Consider the following 24,304-nt stretch of genomic DNA (forward strand, 5'->3'; position numbering starts at 1 on the left):
ATGTAATCGAGAATCGGCTGGGTCAGGAACTCAGACGAAACAGATGTCATCTACGTCCTGACTTTTCAAGTTCTACTACATGTACCTCAAATGATGCTGCAGCTTCCAGCACACCCGCCTTAACAGACAAGCTTGACTCGTATTCTGAGGACAACACTGAACCATATAAAACTACCGACTCCCTGGGTTTAGCATGTTCTACGGCTCCAGAAAGAGAGAATGCTCTGAACACTCCTATGGAATCAAGGGACACCTACTCTAGTTACGGTCGCAGATTGAAACCTAAAATATGGGAGGACTTTGTTACACATTAAATGAGTAAATGTTTGAGGGGGAAGATGTGATGTAATGTTATGTTGATTTGTGACACTGTTAATGTTGTTAATTTCCAAACTCTAAAGTTCTACCTTAAATACTAATATATGGTCTACCTTAAGTCCTGTGATGCAACTAGGAGGGGGCAGCAGAGAGAGAGGAAGAGAGAGCATGGAATAAAGAAGTTTCTGCCTGATCTGTCTGTCTTTATTGTACATACAACACACCATATTTCACTATGTAAGAGGTCAGTATAATTTAAAGTTTTGAATTCATTTAAGTTTGAAATCTCTGCCTAAAATGCAAAGTAGTAATAAAAAAATGGTAATTTGACTTTAATCCAAATATAAAATCTTCCATATCTTCCTCACAGCAAGTTAAATATCCCAAGCTTTTTAACTGTCATTCATCAAACGTGTTTTCGCACAATGGATTTTTGTAACTTAATTATTTTATATTGTACCCAAGTTTATTTATGATAGCTTCAGGATTTGTATTAAATATATTATGGCTTTAGGGAAGTAGATTTTTATGTGTATGCAATGGACATATGAAACTTCAATACCAGCATAATTCATAATCCATCTACTTTTCACATTTTACATAATATTTCTAACTTATTTTAGCTATCCTAATATTTACCATCCCTTGACAGACCATAAGGATGAGTCATATCTGTAAAACATATTTTGGATTATCAGCATCAACTACGTTATTTTACACATTTTGACAAATTAAAGCAGATATATTACTTCCGTAAATTATTCATTATGCAGTTATGACAGAGGTTCAGCAGGAAATGAAACCACCTGCCACCTTTTGCAAATTACTACATTTAAGCTAACCGACTGTGGCAGTCTTAGTAAAAAGAAGGATAAAAAGGGAAGGAAATATATAATAGGATAGGGAAGCAATTAGTTTGGGTGACAAGTTGCAAGTTTACAGTGAGGGTTTAACCCCTTAACGTCCATTGACGGGTCATGCACGTCATGCAAAACGGTCACTTGACCTATGACGTGCCTGACACATCATGACATTAAACGATCACTTTCTTCGCTTAAACGGTGTTGCTGTAATGCTTCGATGTCGAGGCATTCAGCAACACCGAGAACGGCATCATGGGCCATGTCTGGGGGCCGTGGGCGTCAACATCCGCCATCTGCCACACTGTATGGCGGCGGACACCCGTTTTAAAAGTTTAGGAGGCGATCAAAGATCACCTTCTAAACTTCAATGGTGTTGCTGAAATGCCTCGATCACGAGGCATTCAGCAACACTGAACACTCACCCCAGGACACGATGTGACCGCTCCGGAGATGAAAAGTGTCAAGATGTCCCATGTGAAATATCTTTGGCTGTCTATTTAAAACAATACATACTTGGGCAAATTTGGTTAGTAGGTTGAGAAAATTACATGGCCTGAGTAGAGGAATCAGACATGAAAAAATGTTAAAATACTAGAACTTTAAATACCTTAAGGTGTCTGCTTTTCAAAAATATATGGTTTGATGGGGTAAATTGAATTGGCCAGCTTCAAAGATGTCCCAAGTGTGAGGTAGGTGCAGGATGCAACATGGCTAAAATCCAGTCATGATGGGGTTAATGTATATGTCAGCTGGAGTTGTAGTACTGTTGTGCATGGCACATCAGCACCATGGACAGATGCCAGAAACGGTTCAAACCATGATATCTTTGTAATTCTACGGGAAATCCGGTGGATGTAAGGCATTATATTGCAGGAAAGAGTTCATCCAGCATCGGTAAATAAAAATCAAAAGAGAGCCAAACCTCCAAAGAATTAGCAAAGAGAATGGGCTAATGGTGAATAAATCACAGGACATTTTTATATTCTTATGGCCTTTAAGCAGCCTTAATAATACAGCTATAAGTATATCCAGTTAAAGAAAAGCAAAATGTGTCTGGAGAGCAATGTGTTGTTGTTTCATCTGTTAGATGAGGGATTTATTCTGTTATCAATCTGACCCAGTAGTAAACCAGCCCAAAAGGCACCTAGCAGAGAACATGGCCTGTGTACCCTATCTATTGCTGCCCAAACACATATACAGAAAAATAATGTATAGATGTAAATCCATTAAATGATGCAGTAATCAAGGAAATGTCAGCTAGTGGCTACTGTAGAATTGGCATAAATTGTTCAGGAAAAGCTTCAAGTAGTGATCCAAAGGCCTTAAATCTGACCATCCTTAGGGCAAATCCCCCCCCCCCGCATTTGACAGTCCCAAAACTAGACTGCCTAATCAAACTATGGGCTTGGCTTGAATGTAAAAATAAGGACTAGCCTGCTTCTTGGATGCATTGTACAAGGTCTAGAACGTATTTCAATATTATTTTTATGTTCTATTCTTACATCCTCAATGTAACCTTACTTTGTAACTTTGTTCCTAGAAAATCCCTAATATTATGTTATTTACAAATTAGAAAGTGTCAGAAGGATGTCGGGGAATAGGAAGAGCCATTGAAGAAAGGGCATTCTAACATCTTATTTTTTTAAAATACCTAGACTGTTCCCATAAATAATTATTTAATCATGTAAAATCTTCCCGGCATATTTTTTCTGGGAACACTCAATTTTCATGTGACTGAAACCAGAGATGAGTCATCTACAATAAATCTAACGCTAATTCTAGAGACAGAAATCCCAAGGAATACTAAACCCCACAAGGGGGGCTTCAGGTAGCTGAGCCATAAAGTTCCCAGGTATGCCAAAATCTCCTCAGGGTAGCCTATCCTCAGTAATTCCCTCTCTTTCCACTGCCTCACGATTCCAAGCTTCACTCCTGCTATTAGGTGTCTCCCAGCATTCCTTCTTACTGTATTAATATTATGTACTTAACTACATTTACACTGGGATAACTTTCCACAACACCTCAAACATTTATACTGTCACTTCTTGCGAATAGAGGCATAATTTAGAAGCAGTAAAAATATTCTTCAATTATATTATCAAATTTTGTTACCACACCCTGAAATGTTGATGCATTTGGAAAAAAATGATTTCCAGTAAGTAATAAGTATAGTAATTATAGACTACATATGAGATTTCAAATGAACAAATTTTGCATTGTGCCCAATACAATATTTTTTCATATTATATTTTTTGGTGTAATCTGTTTTTTTTTACAGAAAAACGCTATTAAATTAATAAAATCCTGAAATAGATATACCAGCAGATGAGGGAAAACTGATATCATGGTAACCTGTACAGAATACAAATAATATTGTAAACATTGCCAATGACACTGTTAAAAAATGTTTTCCTACTTTTTCATCGTCCGTACTGAAAGGGACTCCTCCTGGAGTCTTGTTTATAGCTTGGGCAACTCCCATTATTTCACCATCGCTATTCCGTATGGGCATGCAGAGTAAAGATTTTGTCTTGTATCCTGTCAGCTTGTCAATTTCATCACTGAATCGCCAGTCCTACAAAAGACAAAACAGTTAATAAGAATGTGGATGGTTTACTCAATATTTATTTAGTAAATAATAATATTTAATAATTAATAAGATTTTATTATGCACCTTCCAGTGTTTCATTAAGAAATCCAACATTTGAACTTAGTTTAATATAGTTTATTAATTTACTTGACTAACAAAAAGAGAAAATTATTATTGTACTGTGACTCAAAGCATTCCTCTATATTTTACCCATGTGATGAAACACTACAATCTTATAAGGAGGCAGGTTTCACTGTGGAAACCTGGTTAATATGTTTTTTAATGTTCTAATTCTTCTTATCTAGTTATTGGTTTTAATAATGTAATGTGATAACAGACTAGAGATTGTTTCCCCTGATTTCATATATAAAATAGACACATGTTCATCCACTGCAAATGTGAATTGTCACACATTCATTTATATAGGCTAAGGACATTGTTCTCATCAGTCAATAGTTCAAAATGACTGAATCACCCAGACCAGGGATATTGATCTCCTGACCTTGAGGGTCAGAAACAGACCACAAATTCAGAATTTCTTTGTAGGAAGACTAATGCTGAAAAATTATTACAGGCAACAACACGGATACCCAAATGAACCCAAATGAAATAAAGGTACAAATTTAAGATTGCGAGATCATTGCTACATAGTTTAAGTCTTCATTCAAGTAAGAGAGAAAAACATATTCAGTCTTGCATTCAGTTCAGCAATTGTGTGAAGTGTATAAGAGAGGAAAAAAAAGAATTATGCTTCCCTATTAGGGTTCTCTCCAGGGGATCTGCCTGTGTTTAATTACTACAAAAATAAGGCATTATGTTTATGAACGATGAACTCTCAAGTTTTGGCCCTCACACAATATATACTGAACCAGTCTTGGTTCATTCCCGACAGGAATGCCCAGAAAAATAAACCTCTGAATGCTTTGTCTTGTGGCTAAAAAAATCTATTTTTTTAAGTTTCCAATAATACCACTTACAGTTGACTATGAAATATCTAGCAGGGATGAAATTTCGCGAACTAACATGGCATCCTATGACAGTAGCACACTTGAATTCACTGAGCTCTTCAGAACGACCCATTTTCTTGACAAATGTTTGTGAATGCAGACTACATGGCTAGGTGCTTGTTTTATACACCTGTGGTAATGGGTAATTAAGAGGTGTGTCTTGATAGTTTTGTCCATCTAGTATACATAGTTATAAAAATAACTATGCATAATATCTTGATTTTATGATCAACATGAGAAGGTTATCTATGATTTGGCTACACTAATGTCTAGTGAGATCTCTAAATTGCAGAGGTTTGTTCAAGAAGGTGTTGCTGAGGACAGGGAATGTGTTCTTCGAAAAATGCAGCTGGGAGACTGATTAGGATATTGTTGGTGATTTTTTTGTCTTCACAAAGACCATTGATTCCATTGACTAATGATTCTTGTCACTTTATGTTTTTCACATAGATATGAAAAGCATGTGATATAATAAATCCGCCATGATATGAGACCAATACTATTGCTGCTTTATTTCGATCACAGCTGACAAATGCCATACAAAACTTATCTCTGGAATTACTTTATATTCCAGTGTTTTAAACCCATCTCTACCAATAACATATTGCATGTCTTTCTTTTCTTCATTGGAAGCTTGACCAACTTAATCCCAATGGTTCTGAGCAGTGGCGTCTCCAGCTTTCATATTTAGGGGGGGCACATGGGGGGCCAGGAACCAAAGTATGGGGGCCAATTATAAAACGGTACATATACACTATATATATATATATATATATATATATATATATATACACACACATATATACACACACACGTTAGGCAGTTATTTCTCATTCTTTAATATTAGCCCCTGCTGATGACTATATATAGAAATATTACACCCTGCTTCTGATATATATTAATATTAACCCCTGCTGCGGATATATATTGATATTAGCCCCTGCTGCGGATATATACTTATATTATACCCTGCTGCCGATATACATAAAAATTATACCCTGCTGCCGATATATATTAATATTTGACCCTGCTACCAGTATATATTAATATTAGCCCCTACTGCCAATATATATTATTAGTCCCTGCAGCCAATATATATATAAACTTAGCCCCTGCAGCCAATATATATTAATATTAGCCCCTGCTGCCGATATATATATAAATACTAGACCCTGCTGCCAATATGAATATAAATACTAGACCCTGCTGCCAATTAATATTAATATTAGCCCCTGCTGCCAATATATGTTAATATCTCCCTCTCCCTCCCAAACTATCCTAACTACCCCCTCTCCCTCCCAATCTATCCTAACTACCCCCTCTCCCTCCCAATCTATCCTAACTACCCCCTCTCCCTCCCAATCTATCCTAACTACCCCCTCTCCCTCCCAATCTATCCTAACTACCCCCTCTCCCTCCCAATCTATCCTATCTACCCCCTCTCTCCCTCCCAATGTATCCCTATCTACCTCTTCTCACTTCCTATCTACCTCTTTTCACTCTCTAACCCCCTCCTAACTTTCTACCCTCCTCCCCCCCCTTTGAAGTTCACTTACCTTGGGCTTGTAGAAGTCCAGCGGCGGGATCGCGAGGTCTCTGTCTTCCTGGTTCTGCCGCAGTGTGCGCGGCTTCATTGCTGAGCGCCGGATATGACATCATATACCGGCGCTCGGCTCGCGGTCACGGAAAAGAGTGAGAGGCGCCGAACGGTCGCTGAGAACTTATTCCTCAGCGACCGCTCGGCGCCTCTCTCTCTCTCCTCCGGATCTATTAAAAAAAAAAAAAAAAAGACGGCGTTTCAATTGGGGGGGCACACCGGGGGGCACAGCATGATTTAGGGGGGGCCATGGCCCCCTCTGGCCCCCCCCTGCCGACGCCACTGGTTCTGAGAAAGAGACTAGTGCCAGTTTAGTGGAAGAAAATGATGTACAAGTTCAATATTTAACATTGCTTGTGTTGCTACAATGTAGTTAATTTGCTCAACAAATCTATAGTGATCAGCAAGAACATCAATCTTCGCTAAAGGATAGTGAAGTCATGATTTGAAACTACATTTCTTTCTAGCTTTTTAAAGGTTCTCAATTTCATACAGTGCATGTATTTTTCAAATAAGATAGTAATATGGTTTCATTGTGCACCGGAGGGATCAACATTATGGTCAGTGTGGATGTTGTTTCTTGTTATTAAAATTTAGCTTGTTTATGTCAGATTCTGTCATTTACAGTATAAAATAAATATCTTTAGCAAAGCACAGGACCTAAGGGGTTAATCGAGCTGCATGAGTACATTCCTGCAGAGTATCTAATTACAAATTAGAGGGCTAATTAGAGTGGCATAAGGTTTAGACTCCTCTTATATGTTCTCTATAGATAAATAAAAGTTAAGATTGAATTTTATAATAATAGGCTATAACAAGATTTGTTCTGGACTAGCAGTTAACACATTCTGTAAGGTAGTCTGTTTTTTTGCAACATGGGATATAGGTAAGCTTTAATAAGTGAAACTTAGTCCGGTGACTAAGATTACAGTGTTAAAAATTGTAAATATACTACGTCCACACTTTAGCAATGTACCAACCGTCTTGTGGATCCTGACCTCAGGAGAATGAGTAAGTCCCAGGACTTTTCTGAACCTTCTATGGCTTTTATCATATCTTCCAACTCCTACTTTCCAAAACTGTAAACATAATATTTAGTATTGTTTTTTTCATTTTTGGGGTTGCTGATAAGCCTCAGATGTACAGTCTAACCAAATTAAAATGGTTAAGGCAATACTGACACAAGCAATCTCCAATTCCTTTATTTGATTTTCATCTTTAGGTAGATGATTCTGAGTTACAATATTGGGTTTCCTTGTGAATTTGTATGAAATTCTGTTGTCACAAATGCATTTTCTCTGCATTTGTACAAGATCTCTCTCTCTAGTATTGGTTTTATTTTTGTAGAAACTATTTATATAGATAACTCAAGACTTCTTTACTGGTTTACCAGGTCTATACTAAACCAAGCTGTGAAGTGATATGCCTTGATGTTTTATCACCACAGCCTTGTTAGAAGCTAAAGCAAAGATTCACCGTATGACAATTAGCAATTAAAGGACATGGAATTCCTTTCTTTACCTTCACTATGTATCTTAGTAAAATTCTTTTTGCTATTCCCCAAAAAGAGAAGTGGAGGAGTTCATCTCCCACCATGGTACATGCTAATTACACTGTTCAATCTAACTGATACTCCCTATGCAGTATATCGTCACATATTAATTTATAAATAGATAATTGTCTTTCCTTAGACTAACCAGAAACTGCTAGTATGTTGTAATAATGAGTTGCCTAATATTGATATTTTAGGAAAACATTGATAGATATGTTTTAAAAGTCTTAAAATAACTTTCAATATGATATGACTTTTGCAAAGTCCTTATAACATATAAATGTTATTAATTGTTTTATTGGAGCTGTCCCCCTAAAAAAATATGTTTCTACATATAGCAGGTTCTTTTATTTTATTTATTTTTTTGGTGGTTGTGATTCAAGCTTGTAGACGGCTTATGGCTTGTGGAGCCCAACTATCAGGTTTTCTCATTAGCAAATATATGTATGTAGGAGAGAGCATCACAAACATAGTCGGCCTGAAGTGCTAGTTAGCCTAAGGCCAACCCTGCATATCCCATGCCCATCGTTTATCACTCAACAATTGTTTAATAAAGGATGATACATAATTACAATACCCAGAACTCCATTCAAGTTAAACTACAGGGCATGAACGGCTCAGCTGACAGGTTACCCTGCTCCTTAGCATCTCATATTGACCATCCTCATTGTTGGGGAGTTAAAAGAAACTTCCTGGCAATTTTTTTTATACTAGTTAAACATAAAAAAATGCATATTAAAAAAAAAGAAAAAGAAACACTTGGTCTTGGTCATCTTAATGTATTAATGCTGTGAGATTAGACTTTACATGGACTTTTTGGGTGTCATTTGTTAATACCGTTGCTTCACAGACATCCACAGAAAATGTTAAAAGATAAGAAATGAAGATGGCAACTGCTATAGGGAAAGCCTCCAAGTTGCGTTTGTTTTTTTTAAAATTTGGAACCCCTTTTAAAACTGATTAGGAAAATTAAGGACTACTAAGATTTGTATCTTTTTTGAAACAGTAAGGCTAGGTTTCCACTTGGGTTTTTGTCCTGCATTTTTTTCTTGATGAAAAACGCCAGGAAAAACGCCAAGAAAACTGCCACTGCATTTATCTGCGTTTTGGCGTTTTTTCTGGAGTTTTTTCTGGCGTTTTAGCCTTTCTGTGGAAATTGCTTTTTTTGACCTTAGGCAGTTTTTCCAGCCTTTCACCCAGCTAAAAGGGATTAGGATAAATGGCAAGTATCTGCCCTCTCCTGATGTCATTTACTTGGTAGAGTTCTACTTAAACACACCCCGGCGGACCCTTTTGTCACTTTTCTGTGGTTTGTAAGGCATGCTTTATTCCGAATGTCTGCTCCTCTAGGAAGATTGGCCCCAAATGATGGTGCAAATTGTTTGCTGTTGCTTTTGGCAGGCAGGATCCAGTTGGGTATTTTTGTTTGTAATGGCATGTTTGTTCCAAATGGTGTAAAATTCAATATGAACTTTGTTTTGTGTGAAACTGTTTGTTTCCAGCCTATTTCTCGTAGGACACACAGATACTGGGTCCATCCTCTGCATTGTAACTGTGGAAAAAAAGCCATAAAAAACGCCAAGGCATAAAACCCACATGGCTTTTTCATGGCGTTTTTTCTCTCCCATAGACTTCTATTGAAGAAAAACGCCAAGATTTCCTTGCAAAAAACGCCAGTGTCAACATGCTGTGATTTTGAAAAACTACCACAGAGCCCAAAAAAGCAGAAAAACGCCAAAGAGGACTGAAAAAACGCCGAACAGAAAAACACCAAGTGGATATGGCATTGTGCGATTTCCTATTGAAGAACAGCTAACATCTGGCCGCAGCGTTTTTTTTAAAAAAAAACGCCGCGTGGCTGAATTGGCATTTTTATGGGCCTTTTTAGCAACAAAAAAAACCAAGTGGAAACCTAGCCTAACAGTAACAGTTTAAAGTAGACTCTTACTTCTCAAATATAAAATTGTTTTGCTTCTGTGCAGTTATATATTGTATGGTTTAAATGCAGTTTAAGAAAACACATTCAATTAGCCCTTTCAATGATCTTCAACAAACTAGTTTTGAGCAAAAGAATATCCCCCAACACACAGTATATCTTTTAAACTCAGTTTCTCACCCAGAAGTTTGACTCAGAAACAAAAGTTATTTTAAAATTCTTAAGAGACTCTTCTTGGAATATATAATTTTATTTTGAACAGATGTTTATTGTTCTGAAAGTAGGCTTACTTTTTTCAACATGTTAAGTAACATTTTTCACTTATTTTATTTATAGTGCACAGGGACTATAGCAATAATAGCAATTACTCATGTTAAAACATATGGGAGACAGGCTGCAGACTCTAATAGCTTCCATTGGGACACCTCTCACATTGGATTTGTGACTTAAGCTCCCTTATGATTCTGTTGGTTGTGGTGAACAGTACCATTTATATCTTTATCTTCTTACTCACAAGTACCGCCAAAAAAGGACAAGTAGACAGTTCTCATTTGTTTCTATCAGTGTTGCAAGTCAGTTACTATGCGTTTTGATAAAATACACTTTTTGTTGTAGGCCTAATTACGTATTTCACAATGAAGGTCTCTGGGATGCTTCTTTATGTGTGCACATTCTTTACTGATTGGAAGAATTGGGAATGTCATATACTTACAGCTCTTTTATTTTCTACATAGATTGCGTAAATAACCTAGGAAATTAAACACAAATGCACATAGGAAATAGTCTATAGTAAACATCATCCTGGTTTTTTTTTGGTGTCTAAAATGTATTTTATGTTAAGCATTTTACTCAATATATTTTTTTTTATAAATATTGAGACAAAAAAACAAGAAGGGGAGGGGAACACAAAGCTACACAGTAACGACAGAGTAAATTTCTCACCATTGAGTTACATATGCTTCTTCACCATCTGGCTTATCATGAGCCTACAGTTATTACAAGGAAGATATAACTTTAAACAGTCCAAAACAATGAAAGCAATGCTCACTAATTTTGTGCTTTGGGATTCATACAAATTGCAAACATACAAAGCCACGAAAATGGATGAAGATGAAGCAAAAGCTCAGAAATTTTGTGTGATATACATGGGATCACATTCACTCACACTTTCACTCATTTTCATTCCCACTTTCTCTCACCCTAAGTGTTTTCCTACCTTCTCTGATGACCACTTCCGTTTCCTCATCTTCTTCTCCCTTCTCTTCTCTCTTCTCTGTTCAATCTGCATATCTTCAATATTCTATTTTTGTCTACATCTCTGCATACATAACATGTGGCGCTTTTTGGTGACATCCTCTCCCCCAATTGGAAATTGGGGCGAGGACATCACTGGAGGCTTTGGCATGTTGATGGAAATTTGCGCTGGATTATGTATGCGGAGATGCGGGTGAAGATAGAACATTGAACATAGAGGAGCAAAGAGAAGAAAAGGGAGAAGATGAAAGATGCAGAAGCAAAAGTTGTCTTCAGAGAAAGTAGGAAAACAGAGAGTGTGAGAGAAAGAGAAGGAACAAGAATGAATGAGAGTGTGAGTGAATGTAGACACAATGTATTTTGGACAAAAATTCTGAGCTTTATGCTCCGTTTTCCTACGTTTTCGTGGGTTTGTATGATTAGCCGAATTTACCAAAATTCCGTAAATCTGCAATTCGTACGTTTTCAAATGCACAAGCTCAGTGAGCACATCTCTCATTGTTTTGGACTGCTTAACCCCTTAATGACAATTGCCGGTCCTGGCACGGCACGGAAAAGCATGTGCTTTACGACAATTGACGTGCCAGGACCGGCACGTCTTTAAACGGGTGCAGAAAGCGATCTACTATCGCTTTCTGCACCCAAAAAGCGTTGCTGAATGCCTCGACCTCGAGGCATTCAGCAACGCCGCGATCGGCACGAAGGGGCCATCTCTGGCCCCTCCACGGGGCGTCAACATCTGCCATACTTTGTATGGCGGCGGACGCCCGTTTTAAAAGCGTTTAGGAGGCGATCGACGATCGCCTCCTAAACTTAAATGGTGTCGCTGGAATGCCTCGATCAGGAGGCATCCAGCGACACCAAACACTAACCTTTTGATGGGCTGTGACCGCTCCGGAGAGCGGTCACAGCCGCAGCTGCCGGCAATCTTCGCCATCAAGGAAGATGGCCGCCGTCCTGTAACAGGAACCACAAATTTTAAAAGTTCGCTAGATAGTCCAGACCATCTAGAGAACTTTGGCTCCACTTGCAGGTTGAATACAGGTACTGCATTCACCATGCAAGTCAATGGAGCCCAGCTTTCTAATCACAGTGTGATTAGTAAAAATAAATTAAAAAATAAAATAAAATTAATAATAATTAGAAAAAAATAGTAAAAAAACAGTAAAATGTAAAAATCATTTCCCACTGATGTCACTATCAGGGGAACCTCCAAGTTGAAAAAAAATGTTAAATTTTTTTTTTAAAAAAATAAAAAATATATATATATAAAAAATATATTTTTGTGAGCAAGTCCTAAAATTAGCATATTAGCTTAAAACAATTCTCGCATGGAAAGAGTTAAAATACTGGCATATTAAATGCCCGTGGGGTGTCTACTTTTAAAAAATGTGTGATTTGATGGGGTAAATTGAATGGGCCAGGTTCAACAACGTCCCAATTAACACGGGGGGGAGGATGGCCACACATCTAATTTCCAATTAGAAAAATGCACACGTACCAAATGTGGCCTTTTAGTTCCCCCCAAAAATGACACACCCATGCATGTGGGGTATCACTGCACTCAGGAGATGTTGCTGAACACATTATGGGGTGTCGTGTGACAGCGGCATATACCAGGAGCTGTAAATTCATACATAAAGTAGGTGTGTGGGGGAAAAATACACACACAAAAATATTACTGCAAACTTTGAAAAAATGCTGGTGGTAAAATATGTGCATGCAAAGAGTTAAAATACCAGCATTTAAAATACCCTGTGGTGTCTAGTTTTGAAAAATATATGGTTTTGTTGGGCACACTGAAATGGCCCGGCTCAAAGATGTACCAAATAGGGCATGGGCAGTGGATCCCAAATGCCAAAGTTCAACATTGAAAAAAGCGCATGCCCCAAATGTGGCCCTTTTGCCCCAAAACAGCCAGGCAAAATCATTCATGTGAGGTATCGCTGTACTCAGGAGATGTTGCTGAACACATATTGGGGTGTTTTGTGATAGTGACATATACGAGAACATTTTAATTCATACCTGAATTAAAATGTGTGTGGAAAACCAAATGCAAAAAATGACTATCACAAAGTTTGACAAAGACTGGTGGTAGATATGGTGCATGGAAAGAGTTAAAATACTAGCATTTGAAATACCCTGGGGTGTCTAGTTTTCAAAAATATATGGGTTTATTGGGCACACTGAAATGGCCCGGCTCAAAGATGTACCAAATAGGGCATGGGCAGTGGATCCCCAAATGCCAAAGTTCAACATTGAAAAATGCGCATGCCCCAAATGTGGCCCTTTTGCCCCCAAACAGCCAGGCAAAATCATTCATGTGGGGTATCGCTGCGCTCAGGAGATGTTGCTGAACACATATTGGGGTGTTTTGTGATAGTGACATAAACTAGAACATTTTAATTCATACCTGAAGTAAAATGTGTATGACAAAACAAATGCAAAAAAATGACTACCATAAAGTTTGACAAAGACTGGTGGTAGATATGGTGCATGGAAAGAGTTAAAATACTAGCATTTGGAATACCCTGGGCTGTCTAGTTTTCAAAAATATATGACTTGATGGGGTAAATTGCATTGGCCGGGTTCAAAGATACCCGAAATGGCACATGGGGGGAAGAATTACCAGATTTGGAAAAAATGGCTTTGAAATAGCAAAACGCTACCTGTACTTATTGCCCCATAATGGGTAGACAAAAGCAAAAAAACATAAAAACATTGGGTATTTCTAAACTCAGGACAAATAGTAGAATCTATTTAGCAGGTTTTTTCATTACCTTTTATAGATGAGTAAAAGATTTTTCAACTAAAAGTTAGAAACAGTCATTTTTTTCTAAATTTTTCACCATATTTTATAATTTTTTTAATAGTAAATAATATGATACAATCAAAACAATGTCATCTAAAGAAAGCCCTTCTTGTCCTGAAAAAAACAATATCTAATGTGCGTGGGTTCAGTAAACGGGAAAGAAGAAAATTACAGCTAAACACAAGCAGCGCAGAAATGTTAAAAAGGCCATTGTCACAAAGGGTACAAAAAGTAAAATCAGCCTTTGTCTCGAAGGGGTTAAAGAAGATTTAACTGAAAAGGCAGGGAATGTAATTTTTCCCCCCGAAAATTACTGGGCCAAAAACAAACTGTGTACAAATTGTTTTTGCCCCACTTGCGCATGTCTAAAGCTCACCATGTTTAAGTGCTAATATGTTAATTATACTTAATATCTTTTTACTGTTCTTATTAATCTTGCATGTATCTTTTTGCTGTTTTATGGGTGCATTATATGTATGTTTCATAAAGCACTTTACTAACTGCTTTTAAAAGCCATCTGCATTGCATTTAACAACAGCAGGATAGTTGTTTATGCACAACATTTTGTCACTTTCCAGGCATATTACACTTCCTGATTGTTTGAAATGATACTCTTATTTACATGTACAGTTTGTACAAGCAATAGAAATGTCTTTATGCACATTTCCAAACAAGTCTGAGTAAAATGAAAGATAAAACAAATTTTAAACTCCCACATGAAATAAGCAAAATCATAGATTTTTGTTGTTCTGCAAACTCTAATAGGAGAGAAAATGTGATATAATTCTCTAAAAGCTACACTCTCGAGAAAGATGTCCACCAACAGGGACATTTTCAGGCCACACAAGTTTAATCAATTAAAGGGAAGTTGTACATTAAAATGTATTACATTAAAATGTATTTTGTAATACATTAAAATTTATTTTTAATCTACATTAAAATGTATTTTGTAATATATATATTAAATTCAGCATTAACTCAACACAATGTGCACACAAACCTTAATGCCCAAATGATGCTATATAGCAGAAAAATCAAGGAGGGGTTTATTATGTCTGTCTTGGGCAACCATCAATGAAAACCTCTAAATTACTAAAAAAAAATAAAAAAATTGCTGGATGACACAGGAAAAGCCCACACATGAAGAGTGTCAGGGGCTAAAGGGATTGCACGTGTCACAAATACAGATATATTTTTGATATTGGCTTTTTTTTCCATTGAAGTCTATGGGGCCCATTGAAATGTATAAAGGATTCAAAACAGCTTCCAAACACAGGACTATCTCTCTCTCTCTCTCTCTCTCTCTTTCTCTCTCTCTATATATATATATATATGTATGTGTGTGTGTGTATATATATATATATATCTATATATATATATATATAGATATATATATATATATATATATACATGCATGCTCCTGAAAAAAACAGTAAGTAGTAGACAGGTATTATCCTTTACTTTCCATGCTTGTAGCACCCACAGGTACGGGCTTTGTCGTTAAGGGGTTAATAACTTGTACAGAACAGCATACATATGATAACAGTAATAGTCACTTGTGAACAAGACATGTCCTGTTGCACCCCCACCATGTACTTCAGGTAGATTTAAAGCGCAGAAGGTCCCACAATTAGAGCCCTAAATAGCACTTTCATAGACATAATAGCAGCACAGCTAAGAACCAAAACTTAATAAACTTCTAGATATGTTGCTTGGCTATGTCAAATTTATTTTTTATATCAATGTATCAAATGTATTTAAACATATCCAGTCTATGTGTAATATTTTGTAACTGTAATCTGCAGTCAGATCAGAACACTGTGCTTATACTTTTATTCTTTAACTTTATTATAGGATTTCTCCAGTTTATTCCCTCAGGGGGTACTAAAGTTTGCTGCTTTGCAGAGCTTGTTAGGTCGTTTTTTTAAATACTTTTGCATTTCCCTAATAGGGCTTCTAAACAAGATAAATGTGTTTTAATAATACAGAATCTTTCTCACTGCATCTTACCAGGGTTTAATTTAGATCAGTAGCAAAAGATGCATTTGAAAGCACACTGCAATCATCACAGTTTCTTCCTAAGTCAAGTGTTAAAGAAGCATTGCGGATCAAAGGCAGCCCCTCGTAAATCTCACATATTGATCCCAGTAATGCAATGCTGGAGAGTTACACTTACAACAGTTATGTTGCATGCCCCCACGTTCACTGGAAGAGTCCGCACAGAGAGTTCCAACAATTAATTTGATAGTCTTACAACACAGGATCATAAAATAAAACATTTACTACAGTGTGATAGAATGTTGATCCAGTGAGCCCATTTACTAAACTAACTAGTTAGCTACCAGAAACATTCTAACACAACCTGGGGCTGCCCATTGACTTTACTTCTCCACGTGTGGTTCATTGCCCAAGCCATCAATATCTGGAATAAGTGTTTAACATGACTTCTTAAATAATGATACTTGAAAGTTTCCCTGTCTTGTGTTGCTGATCATTTCAATTCTCCATAGAATTAACACTCAGCACCAACCACTGCAGTTGCAAGTTATTTCCCAGTCTAGCAGGTTCTGCAAAATTTCTGTTTACTCAATAAACTGTGAGATGTAGATGAGTTAGAGGAAACATTTAATCTATCTGATTTTACTATGCATCATGAAATGCCGATCCCCAAGTGAGTCTACCCACCAAAGTTAACTGTTACAGCCTCACCATTAAAGCTTATGGCCCTAAAAGGTTTAATAAGTGCATTGTTTCTTGCACGTTGCTGACGTTCTGTATACTTTCATGGAACCCAACATGAAATCCAATATGACTCTGAGACTAGGCACCTTTTTGTGCAATTTTATATTGTTCTCTTGGAGTGCACTTTTTCAGTTTGTTGTTGGCCCATTCTTCTTCGAGAAAGGAACATAATTTGTTGCACCGCCATTTTGGTGGAAATAAGCACCATGTTATGTCCGTAGAGATGCAGACAAAAATTTAAGATAGAGGAGAGAAGATGAAGAACAAAAAGATGTGGAAGCAGAAGTGGTCAGCAAAGAAGGCAGGGAAACATTTAGAGAGTGTGAGAAAGGGAATTAACGAGTATGAGAGTGTGAAAGAGTTAGAGAGAGTGTAAGTGAAAGGCCCACAGAATGAGGATGAACATTCTGGGCTTTTTGCTTTGTTTTCAACCACTTGATAGGCTGATTTTCACTGCTCCATGGCAATCACCAAATTTGCCAAAATTTTGCAATTTGTACAAATGCACAATCCCCCAATAAAATACAAAAAATAAATTTTTGAACTTTCGTTATATATTTGTTCATTAGTTTGCCTGTTTTGGCTCACTTTACCGATCCTCCTCCTAACTTAATGCATTAGCATCTGGCCCAGATTATTTTCTAGGATCTCATCCAACATTCAATTATCTCAGAGAATAATCTGAGCCAAATTAAAAGTCATTAAGTAAAGGAGGGGGACATGCATATCTAAAAAATGTATGTGTAGTGCTCATGTGTATAGGATAGTGCAACTATGCACAACATAGTAGTAGTAATGTGCATAGGGTCATGGTATATTATTTAGAATGCTTGTGTCTAGGGTAGTGTCACTGCATTGTGTAGTTTGCATGTGTACAGAGTATTGCGGCTGTGTACAGTATAGTATGCATGTGCATTAGGAAGGGTCACTGTGTATTGTTTGGTATGCTTCTGTCTAGGGTAGGGTGACTGCGAATACATGTTTATCTCCTACATATGGTGGATCAATCTCCAACTGTTATTTCTAGACTTGTGCATTCGTCTTCGGGCGAACATGAAAACGAACACGAAGAGTGCGTTTTTGTGTTCGTTCCCAAGACACGAAGAAGAGAATACTCTATTGGTCGCTCGTACAGACTTTTAAAAACCTAATGCAGCAACTTGTCCGGCAGATACCACTGGTCTCCCTGTTCTATCAGTTAAATGTCCGTACAAGCAACTTTATTGGCTGTTCGTACAGACATTTAACTGATAGAGCAGGGAGACGAGTGGAATCTGCTGGACAAGTTACGGCACCAGGAGTTTAAAAGTCTGTACGAGCAACTCTATTGGTCGCCAGCAGGGGGCTCGTCTGCCATCAACCATTGGTTGATTGCAGATGAGCCCCCTGCTGGCGACCAATAAAGTTGCTCATATGGACATTTAAACTCCTGGTGCCAGAGCTGCTGCGGTACGCGTTAACCCCATATTAACCCTTTATAAAAAAAACAAAGAAAAAACAAACACGAACAATGTCCACCAATATTCGCCCAAAGAGAAGACAGGAACGGGCGAATATTCACGGAATACGAAGATTTTTTTGCCGAGGACGAGCATGAAGACGAACACGAAGAGCCCCCTGGTGCCCAAGTCTAGTTATTAGTTGAAGGTAACAACAATATAGATAGTTCCAGATACTAAGGAAGTTCTAATTATGATGTACACAGTTTTCAACCATACAAAAACGTCATTTAATTTTATAAATTCTAGACGTAACCATTTATTAAGCATTATTGCTATGATTACCCAGTGAAGAAACCCATTAGCGTATAATAATACACACTACATTTTCTTTTGTGTTATTTTGTTTTGTACTTATAAAACTTAATTAAGCAGTGTGTAATTTGTATCCTACATACATGGGATTAATTAAATTGTATTTTATGCAGCTAGATGAAAAGCATTCATGAACTAGCTTTGCTTCAAGACAGAGATCTTCTTGTCCTTGCATTGGTAAGTGTGTATCTGGAAAGACAAAACATTTACTATAAAGTCTTCCACACAGAAATTGGCATGTGCTAGATAACTCTTGAAGTCTTTCTGGAAATGTATGAAGTCAAAAGCAAAGACACATGACTGGGACATAGTCAAGTCAAGTATAACGATAGTGCAACAAAATAAACTGAACCAAACAATGTTTTATAGAATCCCCCTGTATGCATTTGCCCCCTGCTCTCTAGCTTACAAAACACGTTTGACAGTCAAGTAGTCGATTTGTGGTGTGAAATGTTGGACCAGAAAGGAGGCGTTGCACTGCGGTTCTGGAACTGCAGCTTCTCCTGAAAGTAATTTATTAAAGTACTTTAAAATGCATTATCAGGTGAGAATCCTGCCTAGTGGTATCCCTTTTAGCTTAATTTCCAAAATAAAATGCCAATGTTATCTTTACATACTCAAAGAACACCCCCCTTCCCCATCTTAGTTGGAAGCCAACACAGAAAAATATATTGACATAGCTCTACATGATTTGCAACACAGAACTTAATTATTTTGCAAAGTAATTGCTTTGAAAATACTTTCCACATGCAAACCAACAGCCTGACTACATAATTGGAGGATAAGAATTGCCCACGTTGTTGTGTATAATGGCAAGCTATTTCAATCTGTAGGGGTCTACACACTGTCCCGTCAAAGCTTTCGTGTAACCCCATCAAGCAGTACTGGAACAAATTAAAAATATAAAGCAGAATTTCACGGTAACCTAACCACATAAAAAGGAGAGGAGCAAAATGAAACATTTATGTTTTTGTTACTGAGAATGGTAACATTTCCTCCTCTTACTTTGTATTTATACATTAAACCAAAGTTTGCAAGAGCTAATACCTTAACAGATTGTACCAACAGATTTCGCGAGGCTCTAAAACTGGTGATTCAGAGTTGGATTTCCTCCTATTTTATTATATGTACTCACAGACTAAATGTAGTGCTAGAAGAAAAAAAGTATAGTTTCAGCGTGGAGCTTGGAAACATGTATTTACAAAAGGGCAGAGATTCTGACTTTGCACGTTTGGTATCCATAGAGACTAAAATGCACGTATACCAATTAGAATAATGACAATATTTCAACCAGAAAAGTCATAGAAAGCAAAGCGACACAGGCCAATCTAACAGCAGCACACATCAGCTCACATTTGGGGGCTCTAAGAAGATGCTGGTGCACCATAGGCAGGAACAGCAGTCGAAATGGGAATGGCGGTGACTGACTTTGTGGGTTTGCATTGTGCGCCACATATATTTCACGTGGTGGTACGGGCAGCTATTCCAACTGAAGGGCTGTGTAAGCTGTGCAAATTGATTGAAAATTGCCTTAATAGAGAGGAGCAGAAGAAGACAGGTCAACCCCACCACCCTGCCACTACCATTTAATACTGACCCCCTAAATTATTGGGGCCAGAAAGCTATTTTCTGTCCAAGCTGAGCAGTGGCTTTCATGCCCACCCATCAGTGTCTAAAGCGAGAGGGCTTTGTCTGCGACACAGCTCTCCCCACACCCAGTGGAGTAAAAGTGTTGAAAATACATATCCACCAATTCCCAAACTTTTTAATTGACTACCCCTCTTCAATGGGTTTTAATTGTATCTATGCCCATAAAACTAAGGAGAGACGAATTATTTTGGTTTCAAGATGCAAAATGGGCAGATACACCATGTTGCAAAAAACATTTTTTGAGGTTCGCAATGTGCTCATTAATTCTAATTTTAAGAGATGTACTAGCTCTACCTACATAATAAAGATTACATGGGCACCATGATAAATAAATGAAACCCGTAGTGTTACAAGAAATACAATCCTTGACTTTACAAGTCTTTCTAGTATGTGTACTTGGGGCCCCTCCATAAATAAATCCAGGTTTTTCCCTCAATAATATCCTGAAATAATGGATCCTTTTTAAATATGGACCAATATATTTTTTAAATCTTCTCTATTTGTCTATGTCTCAAAAGAGAAGTATGATCAATTACATATCATCAACTAATGAATCAGTTTAAACTGCATACCCAGGTAAGAAACTGCTCTTCTATGTGGTTTTCTAGGGACTAGTCTGATGTGGTATAACGTGTGGATCCTCCTCTTGCTTATACATAGAAGTGAAGGAACACAATTGTATACAACCATACATGGGAGACCCCCCACTGCCAAATTTCTCCTACTCTCTATATATGGTTGCTGTATCAGCATAATCTTACCCTAGGATACAATGCTATTCTTTTGTGGAGCAGGTGCCAGCTTTGGTGGGCAGTTATTGGAACCAGATAGGGACTGGGTAGAACCAAGTAGGTAACAGACAAGGCCAAATGCCCTGCTTTTGTCATTCATTTTATATGCACCTTTTGAAGAAGTTCAGAATCTTTGTGTATTTCATATTTTTGTAATTCCTAAGTTAAAGCAGACCCACCACTCAAATTTAAAAAGAAAAAAACACTTTTATATTATCAGAACTTTAAAAAGAAGAATACTTAAACATATTTAGATGTTTTTTTAGGCTGCATTGATTTTACTTCTGAATAACGCATTGAAAAGTTCTGCTGTAAAAGATTTAGGACCTGCGCGTCTTCTTGAATCACTAACGTGGCCTGTACAGCTACTAAATTTAGCAGCTTAACAAAGAACAGTGAAAAGCAAAATGTCTGGTCAATGCTTAGTTGAAAGGGAATTGCTAAAAAGTATGATTTAGAATATGTGGAATACCAGACCTAGAAGGTGGGCATCTGACAATTTACACAAGAATGTGTAAAGAAGTCCCACAGGCAACAATACATAGAATGTCTAAATGAAGGGCATCAAATCGTGATAAATAATGTATTATGTACACAAAATAAACTATACACAAAACATAGAGTAAGTAGTTCTTCAAATGTAAAACAATTGATATGCCAAAACATGGAATTTTCATCTAAATTTAAAATATCCTAGATATGTCAGTCCTATTTCTTCGAAACAATATCAAAATAATATACTGTGTTACGTTGTTGCACTAACACTATTATACCACGTGTTGCCTGTCAACTGGCCAGCCTTGCTCATCAAACTCATCTCCTAGCCTTCCGTTATAACTAGTGGACTGGCAATAACATTCCACCAAAAACAAAACTGTATCAAACTTCAAAAACAAATAGTTTGGCACAGGTAGATGAGGATTCAAAGTAGAACGTTATATACGGTTCATTAACTAAACCTTTTGTGTACATGTGAATGAGAGTGAAATGAAACATTTCAACTTGTTTGCCTTATTGTGGATTATAAAGTCAATCTAAAGTTGGTCTGTATGATTGATAACTAAATTGTTTAGATGAGTTTCAGGAAATATTGCTGATTTCACATGGTAGGGTCATTGGTGGTTGTTGGTACTAAAGGGTTAAACTCCTGTAACACACAGCAAAGTGGGTGAGTTGCATTGACAGCAAATCTTATTATTTTTTTCAAAATACATTTACACATAAAACAGCAATAAACTGATAGTTTAACGACATGGACTGGGGGAAAAATATTATTTTTTGGAATCTTCTGAAAAAGCATGAAGATGGTAGAGAAAGATAAGCACATGTTATGAAATATTCAACAGTCAAGAGCAGCGTAATGAAGCAGGAAATAGAATTCCTCCCTTGCATGAGCTATCTCAATAATTTAAGTAACTACAGCATTCCATGCATCATATTGTCTTTGCTTGAACGGCAAACATGATGTTAGTCTTTATTTGTGAGAAGCTATAAATGGAAATTTAGTAAGGCGATAGCTTGAAATTTAGGTTGAGTGGATTTTTTATGTATGTACTTGAATCATAGGATGGTTACTCTGGTATAAAACATGATTTTGGGTGCAGAACAGGAAAAATTACCACCAGCATCCCTTGAGCCCCCCCCTTGTGTGATACGGGTAGAATGTTCCGCTGATGTTGTTGGGCGGTCCTGCTGACGTCAAGGGTGTTCCCATCGATGTTACAGGACACACGCTATTTTTAATAGGGAAGTGGGAGGTGAGTAGGGTGTGCAGTAACACCACTCCCGCAACCCACAGTTTCCCCCTCAATGACCTGGAGTTTCCACTTAGTGTCCCAGAGAAGGAGTGCTTCACCCGGAGTCTCGGGCAAAACATGTAGCGTTCCCAGGTATGGCCACTAGACCCTGGGAGTGTTCTGGCCTCAAAGTATTTTTTTGTTAATTCATGAAGAATGAAACAGTGCCCATAAAAATTGCTGGGAAATAGGCAAAAGGATGCATTTACAAAAACTAATAGTTCCAGTTTCCATACTTGGATTGTCACAGAATTACACAACCAGTAATTTTCTTTGTGATGCATTTCTTTAGGCTCCTCGCCTGGCTGGTATTGTCGGCTCTCACTTGGATCAACTGATCTTACAGGTACAAGAAAGAGGATAGATCATTGTGTAAATTTCAGGCCCATTCGTCACAGTCCTCCTCCAAAAATTATGTTGGATGATTTAAGGGGAAAACAGTCTATAAGAAGAAAGGTTGGGTAGCAACAGGAACAGGCACCTATCCCAGAATCGTTGGTTCAAAAAACAGATGTGACTGACCTACTCTAGATCTATCCGAAGTAAAAAAGTTTGTGAAAAAGGAACACTTTACAATGGAATACCTTATGTCAGTGTCTCATCTTTGAGATGAAGGAAATTACATGGGATCTGGATTTAAAGGATGCTTATTTCCACATACTTATTCATCCTTTCTCCAGAAGATTTTTAAGATTTGCAATTCATAGAGGATCCTCCGTTCTACTCTTCCAATATCGGGTTATCCCTTTCCACCTGTCTTCGGCTCCAAGAGTATTCATAAAGATCGTGGTGGTTTTAACGGCCCTGCTTCGGTTAAAAGGTATTTACATCTCATACCTGGGAAATTGGTTCATAAAGGCATATTTCCGCTCGCTGCTCCGTCTCCAGATATCCGAGGTCATCGCGTCCTTGAAGGCTCACAGTTAGATTGTAAATCTCGATAGGTCTTCTCTCATTCCATCCCAGTGGATCCATTTCCTAGATATGTGGGTAGACTTGAAAGTCATGACATTTTTTCTTCCCAACAACAAAAGAAGAGTTGTTAGAAGATCAGTCCAGAGCCTAATTAATTGTTCCCGTTGTTCTATTTGAAAGGCCATAATGGTGGCTGCCATTGGGCAAAGGCGCACATGCAGCCTCTACAGACTTTGGGAAATATGACCTCACACTCTGGAAAAGAGTGTTCCCATACCCAGATTATTTTAAGGCCAACCTTACTGGGTGGCTAGGGCACGCTCACCTCAAAAAAGGTATGTCCATCCAGCAAGGCTTATGGTGCCACATTACCACAGACACCCCCAAGATAGGTTGTGGTGCACATGCCTGGCCTATGGCATAATAAAAGGATTGTCGGGATCAAAGATCAGAGACAAACTTCAAATTTCTTTGGAACGCAAAGCAGTGTGGATGGCTCTTCTGCTGTCCAGTTCGTTTGTCAAAGGCCTTCCTGTATAGGTTTATTCAGACAATACTACAGCAGTGGCTTATTTAGCAGGGCAAGGAGGACTAAGATCAAATTCCCTGGGACATTATGGCTAGGTCAAAAAAAGTCCTGGCCTTATCAGCAGTTCACATTTCAGGT

At 37.6% G+C, this 24,304-nt stretch overlaps 1 protein-coding gene across 1 annotated transcript in view; it reads right to left on the reverse strand.

Annotated features, from left to right (window-relative positions):
* Positions 1–24,304, reverse strand: part of LOC149285994 (dual 3',5'-cyclic-AMP and -GMP phosphodiesterase 11A-like) — a 106,871-nt gene that overhangs the window by 70,733 nt on the left and 11,834 nt on the right. Inside the window, exon 2 of the mRNA XM_089494682.1 lies at positions 3,598–3,756. Coding sequence (XP_089350808.1) covers positions 3,598–3,756 — 159 coding nt within the window. The remainder of the gene's footprint in view (positions 1–3,597; positions 3,757–24,304) is intronic.

Source organism: Sceloporus occidentalis, unplaced genomic scaffold (genome assembly GCF_023333645.1).
Source record: "Sceloporus occidentalis isolate IW3139 unplaced genomic scaffold, rSceOcc1.0.p SCAF_74, whole genome shotgun sequence".
NCBI lineage: Eukaryota > Metazoa > Chordata > Lepidosauria > Squamata > Phrynosomatidae > Sceloporus > Sceloporus occidentalis.